This window comes from Quercus robur, chromosome 12 (genome assembly GCF_932294415.1).
Source record: "Quercus robur chromosome 12, dhQueRobu3.1, whole genome shotgun sequence".
Lineage (NCBI taxonomy): Eukaryota > Viridiplantae > Streptophyta > Magnoliopsida > Fagales > Fagaceae > Quercus > Quercus robur.
This window is the reverse complement of record NC_065545.1, coordinates 42,088,187-42,095,170: the sequence shown is the minus strand read 5'-3', so window position 1 is coordinate 42,095,170 and position 6,984 is coordinate 42,088,187. Positions and strand designations below refer to the sequence as shown.

General features: G+C 40.2%; 1 protein-coding gene across 1 annotated transcript; it reads right to left on the bottom strand.

Annotated features, from left to right (window-relative positions):
- Positions 1 to 4,996: 4,996 nt before the first annotated feature.
- On the bottom strand, positions 4,997 to 6,588 carry LOC126708791 (putative UDP-rhamnose:rhamnosyltransferase 1). Its single transcript, XM_050408730.1, has one exon. The coding sequence runs from the start codon at positions 6,523 to 6,525 to the stop codon at positions 5,131 to 5,133; it is 1,395 nt and encodes a 464-aa protein (XP_050264687.1). The 5' UTR covers positions 6,526 to 6,588; the 3' UTR covers positions 4,997 to 5,130.
- Between the last annotated feature and the right edge of the window lie 396 nt (positions 6,589 to 6,984).

Here is a 6,984-nt window from a genome sequence, read left to right as displayed (position 1 = left end):
CGTCGGAGGGGACTTTTCCTTCAATGGTTCGTCTGCAGGAGTGACGGCAGTCTTTTTTGATGGACAGCCGTCACTCCCGTCAGGTTTCCTCTTCGCCACTTTGGCGACGGCCTTGGGGGTGGACGAGGCTTCCCCCCCTGCTTCCTTGGCCTTCCTCTCTTCCTTCTGACGAGCTGCGGCGGCCCGTATCCTTTGCTTCGCGGATTCCATCTCTACAACACAAAGAAAGACTGTTAGGAAAAGTGACGGAGAAAATTAAACTGACGGGAAAATAAAAGTCTACTCACGTCGGCGCGCAAACTCTTCCAACCTACGAGCTTCCGCTGACGGATCTGGACCCCCACAGTATAAGTGGAGGGTGTCAAGGGTGATCAAATCCCTGCACTTACGGTCTTCCAAAGGGATTTCGAGAATCCGTTGGATGAACTCCTCCTGCTCGTCAGTTATATGCAGACGGGTATAAGCTGAAAGAAATAAGAAGTGTTAGTACCGTCACCTCAAAAAAACGCACGAGCCTCATGGTTGACGGGATTAACCTGAATCCCTGACAAAGGCCCAGGTGTTGTCAAAGTAACCGCGGGGCATCGTCGCCCACTCTTCCTGATGGTAGACCCAGTCCGTCCCTTCAACAAAAAAATACCTACTCTTCCAGTTCCTATTTGAGTCAGGCATGTCTGACACTAGTCGTAGCCCTTTCTCCCGGGCATTAAAGTGATACGTCCCCTTAGACGAGGCAATGTGGTGAGGCCTATAACAATAAAAGAATTCTCCTAAAGTAAGCTGACGGTGTCCTCCACTAAGACTGCCCCATAGGATTTCAGCTCCTATAAAAATCCTCCAGGCGTTTGGGGCAACCTGGGTGACGGATATTCCAAGGAAATCAGCAAGTTGACGGTGTAGAGCCGTCAACGGTAACCTCAGGCCCGCAGCAAACATGGCATCATACATGCCGACGTCAGCTGTCCTCCCGGAGTAACACCTCTCACCCTCTCTAGGGAGACGGATGGGGATGTGGTCTGGGATTTGGTAACGAACCCGCAACTCCCTAAAAACTTTACCACTCATCCCAGGCAAAAATTTGTTGACGGCCCAATCCTCAGGAAGAATGAAGGGACGGTTATCTCCGGGACCCTCCGAGGTTCCTTCACTGGATCTCTCATCCCCGTCACTATCCTCTCCGTCAACATCCATTCCATCCCCGTCGTTTTCATCCCCTCTTCCCTCATCCTCATCTCCCTCGGCAAAACTCTCATCGCCGTCAGGAGATTGGGCTGACGACTCTCTCTCTGACGGGAGGGAGAAGTCTGACTCATTTCCAGAACCAAAGGTTTCGTCGTAGCCAGCTCCTTCGCGGACTGACGACTCGTCACAAGACGCGTCACTCGACATCTGACTACCTACAAGTGACGGGCTCAAACTAAGTACCTAGGCTGACTGCCTCACTAATAAGGCAAAAATAAAAAAGAAAAAGAAGGAAGGAGAGAGGAGATGAAAACTTACCGGTACGGAGGCCTTCTGGATGGCTCTAAAGGCAGCAACAGATAAGTCGACGGAAGTGAAGCTGACAAAAGGTAGGCGACGGACTTTCTCTCCAAGATCAGCAAGGTTGGAATAGTGAAAAATGACTGGAAAGTGCTGTTTATATATGGAAAAAACGGTGCGGAAAACGAAGCGACGTCTCGTCAGAAGCGAAGCCAATAGGAACGAGCCACCTGTCCAAGGTATTAAATGCACAGATCCACGCAAACAATATCCCTGCCTCTTTTAAAAACAAATTCCATAACCCGTCAGTACATAGTCTAACGGAGGTATGGAGTAGGGGGCAAATGGTGAGGATAAAATTAGGCAGACAAAGGCGACGGTACAGACTTGACAAAGGCGACGGTACAGAACTGACAAAGGCGACGGTACAAACTTGACAAGGGTGAGGAGATGTTTTTGCCGTCAGCATTACTTCAAGGCTGACGGGGACTTGAAGCAAGAGAATTCCACATAAAGCTAAACATCCTGAAGTTGACGGGATAAACATAGACTGACGGGATAACATAAACTAACGGCGTCAGTCTATGGAATGTTTGCTCTGCACGGTTACGTGTATAAGTATATAACTTGGTCCCCACGTTTCACGAAACCTAAGGACTCCTATATGGAAAGAATCCCGTAAAATACGCCCAAGAAGACTCCTATAAGGAAAAGACTTCTACGCCAAGGAAAAGAGGGGCAGCCCTCGCTACTATAAAAACCCAAGCACCCTCACAAACTGAGGTACGCATAATTTACCTTCTCTAGCACTCTAGAGCAGTGAGAATAATCCTAACTTGACCTTCGGAGGGTGTTTGGCCGGTACCACACCGGTACTCCCCGCTAGGTTATTCCTTTTCGTTGTGCAGGTGCCATTTGCGATCGTACGAGGAACGTGTGACTCACTGGTGGTAATATCTCCGGCATCATCACATAGCATTGGTTTCTTTATTAAAAAAAAAAAAAAAAAAATCTGCATAGGACAGTCGGACAATTAACTAGATATTGTTGTACGTAGCAAGGTAATTTTGTATTCGTCCAAATTGTTGCGTATAGCAAGACAATTGTTTTCGATAGTTAATGGGATAAGCTTTGTATAAGGGTGAGATTTCCTTTGTATTTGAGATTGAATAATAAAGGTTGAGGTTTTCCCTATAATATTGTGTGTACTGTTTGCTTGTGATTCCATTAAACTGTTCTAAGTATTTCTGCTATATACCAAACACCTCTAGAATAATGGTAGTAACATATAAAAAAACACAATTTTATAGTGGTAGAAGTATGCCCCATATGACCTACCACCAAACATCTATCAATTATAACTTGTTACATGACCAATTGTGATATAAAATTGTTCATTTTTATGTATCTACGGCACACATGTGGACCACCATCAGAGACAAAGCCAAGACTTGGAGTTGGCGGCAAAAGTATAAACAATTTTTTCTTTTTGAAACTCTAAGTAAGCATTCATTTAAAAATTTAAGTTTGTTTATTTGTTTGTTTCTTTTTTTACTTATTTTTTTTTGGGTGTCTTGCATGTTGTCAAATGTGTGTAGGTGTTCACTTAAACTAGTTAGAATTGACTTAGGTTTTTTTTTTTTTTTTTTTTTTTGTGTGTTTGTTTTGGGGGTGTTGTTTGGGCTTAAATTTGTTATTGGTAAATTTGTTGTTGAACTTGTTAAATTTATTTCAGATTTTAGATCAATAAAATATCTTATAACCTTTAAAAAGATCAATAATTTTGTAGAAGGTGCAAAGTACAAATTTATTGAAATAAATTGCTAAAACTAATACATATAATATATACTAAAAAAAATTGAAAAAATTTAGGGAGAACACTGCCCCCAAGTCCAAGCATAGGTCGGTCACTGACCACCATTGACTATTACATATGACAGTTATCAAAGGAACCCTAAGTACACGTGGTTGATTGGTTGTGGATGAAGTGATCTTTCTTAAGGGCCTCTTTCTTTTCTTTTCTTTTCTTCTTCTTCTTCTTCTTCTTTGTTTTTATTTTATTTTTATTTTTTTTAACTCTTATCTTTTTATTACCCCCCCCCCCCCAAAAAAAACAAAATACATTTCGTCTTTCCTTTTATGTTACAAAATTATTGCGAGTGTAGCTTACCAATTACTACTTTACTTAGCACTTATGTTTAATGTTCTCTTTGTCTATAGTAAATTACCTTTAAAAGCTCTATTATTCAAAATTAGGGTTATTCAACTTGAACTTGAACCGATTTAATTTAAGAAGTGTGTCAGTTGGCAACAAGTTTGTCTTCAACACCCAATATTGGCGGGTCAAGGGATGAGATTTATTATCTAACTCGAGTGGCTCATTCTCCTCATACTTCCTTTACTACGAAGTACGAACCACCTTTTTCAAGTTTTGTCGCCGTTGTTTGTAAAACAATAAGATCTCCACTAAATCTGATGGAGATCTTAACAGATTGGTCGAGATCTCCACCAAAATTGGTGAGATTTCAGTTTAGATCTCCTAATCCCACCATGTGACAACGATAACGACACATATCGTGAGAAAGAAAACTTTGATTGACCCAACTAGAGGAATTACAAGGCATGTGGCTTTTGATTTTGATTGAAACTATAGTTGTTGGTGAGTTGGAACTCTAACACTCGAAGTTGCCAAGTCAAGTAGCGAGTGCACCCCAAACCCAATCGTCATTTTCCATTTAGATCATCAAATTGTTGACATCACATCCTTTCCACTATTCTTTAAAATAATTTTTTTTAAAAAAAAAAATCTTTTTATTGTTCGCTATTAATTTAGTTTCATTTGCATAGCATTGGTTTCTTTATTAAAAAAAAATCTGCACAGGACAATTGGACAATTAACTAGATATTGTCATACGTAGCAAGGTAATTTTGTATACGTCCAAATTGTTGTGTATAGCAAGACAATCGTTTTGGATAGTTAATGGGATAAGCTTTGTAAGGGTGAGATTTCCTTTGTATTTGAGATTGAATAATAAAGGTTGAGGCTTTCCCTATAATACTGTGTGTACTGTTTACTTGTGATTCCATTAAACTGTTCTAAGTATTTCTGCTATGTGTGTGTTGTGTTGGCCAAGACTAAGTCAAGGACTTAGTGCCATCACATGCATCTCCACAGATTCCCTCATGAATTTCTTGGAGAACATAGATGGTTTTTGTTGGAGTGAGACATCGAAGGTATAGTAGAGTAAATCTTCGCTTGTATAGTACACCGTTTATTATGGCGAAGCACGCTGCCCATAATCTTATATTTCTTGGTTCTTAAGAATCACTTGGCAAATTTCCGTTTTTGAGATAACTGACAATTGGAATTGTCTAGTCATCAACGCACATTATCCATTTACCATTAGCTTTTTTAACTATCACTATATTTGCCAACTATTCTGGAAAATAAACTTTCCAAATGAAACCAACTGTTCGTAACTTATAAAATTTTTAGAAATAAATTAAATATAAGTATTTCAAATTTTCATGATTTTTATTAGATTCTTAATCAAACTAAACATAGAAATATTACATTCTCAAAAATATAGATACCCGGAGTAATATAGATTCCCCAAACCAAATTCTAACTGAAATCTAGATTCCCACTTAACCCATTTTATTTTCAAGAAACTCAACAAATTTATCAATACATCGGTTGTGGATGTCCCTATCTCCAAATATGGTGGTCATTTCCTTTGCTTTGTTCCGGTAAATCTTTCCCTTCTCATCTTGCATCACCAACTTCAATGTCTCAGTAATCGAGTCTCTAGTAAATGACCCATCTTGCTCATTCCTAGGTACCTCAATTCCAGCCTGCTTCTCTTCCAAAAATCTTGCAATTAATCCTTGGTCCCCCAAAAATGGTAACAAAATAAGTGCACGTCCAAATTGGAATGCCTCAGTGACTGAACTCCAACCACAATGAGTCAAGAAACCTCCAACAGATTCGTGACCTAATATTCTAAACTGAGGTGCCCAACCTGTCCAAACAACCCCACGATCTTTGGTTCGCTCCTCGAACCCCTCGGGTAACTGAACAGAGTCTACGCCTTTTCGCTTCCTTAGAGCCCAAAAGAAGGGCAACCCAGATTGCTCTAGCCCAAAAGCCAATTCATTGAAGTTGTTTTGACTTGGTTGAATTTCACTTCCAAGTGCTATATAAACCACTGATGCTTTCTCTTGCTTATTTAACCACTCAACAATTGTATCCCAATTGCTATCTTTGCTGCCTAAACTCTCTTGCTTAGAGGGTGGCAATAATCCCACTGGAATTACAGGTGTGTCATGAAGCTCTCCAAGGAGTTTCACCCATTCACCTTCAACTTCCACACATGTTTTAACAGCTATAGCATCAATGCCTGACGATACTTTCATGTAACGAAACCAATCTGAATTACCAGAATCATTTTCTTCAAAGAGGTCAAAGATTTGCTTTGCCTCAAAGTACCTAAACGCTACTTTGGTATGGAAGGGGACCCATTTGGGAGGAACAACGAAGTGATTAGGCTCTGAACGTGGTTCATGAGCTTCTATCACACTTGACTTTGTTGGTCCAAGGAAACATAAGGTTGATGCATTGAAAATACTAAAGAAGGCCCGGAAGATACCTAGTTTAGAAGCAATTGGTGGTAGCCAATGAGGGGCAAAGTCATGAATAATCCAATCTGGAGTTGAAGTTTCCAAAAAGTGAGATAAAGGTTGTTCAAGACCATCATGGGCTTTTTTAAGGTATGGAATTATGTGGTATGGTACATCCATGGTGGCCTCTGCGTTTTCTGGCAAGTTCTCGACATGGGGTAAGGGTAGCTTCACTAAAGTGATCAAAGGTGCTACTTGTGGTGGAATTTTTGGGAGGCGTTCAATGTTTCTAGGGGTGGAAATGAATGAAATATGATGTCCCTTTTGGGCTATGAGCTTGCTAAGCTCTAAAAATGGGATTATGTGACCAAAAGCTAGCCATGGGAACATGGCTATGTGAAGCTTTTTATTAGGCTCAGCCATGGAGTTCAGTGGTGGTGTTGGTGTATTGAGTTTTTCTTCTCTCCGGCTTATATAGGCGAAGCCCAAATTTGCCTAATAGCACAATTTTAAGATAAAGGTATTCTCACAAAATTATTTAGTAATTTAATATATTTTTAGAATTTGAGTTTCACAAGTTCGGATTCAAGTTTTAAGCACACAGTTTGAGTTAAAAGTCAAATTTGTCAAAATTGGATTCCAAGAATGTACTTTCATAACTAAATAAATTCATGCGAATGTTCAGTTTGGTGTATGCGACTTTTCCTTGTGGTCGATGTCATTTTTTATTTTATTCGGAGTCATCGCAGTCGGTAATTGTTTTTCAGTCAGTCATTGTTGGCTACGGAATAAAGAGCAACTTGTCACGAATGGCAGATGTGCATTTTTCAACACGTCACTTCTCTACCAATAAAAAAAAAAACAAGGCACGTCTCTATTTTT

Excerpts from the sequence above, each read along its gene's own strand:
- LOC126708791 (XM_050408730.1), bottom strand. The coding sequence starts at position 6,525 with ATGGCTGAGCCTAATAAAAAGCTTCACATAGCCATGTTCCCATGGCTA.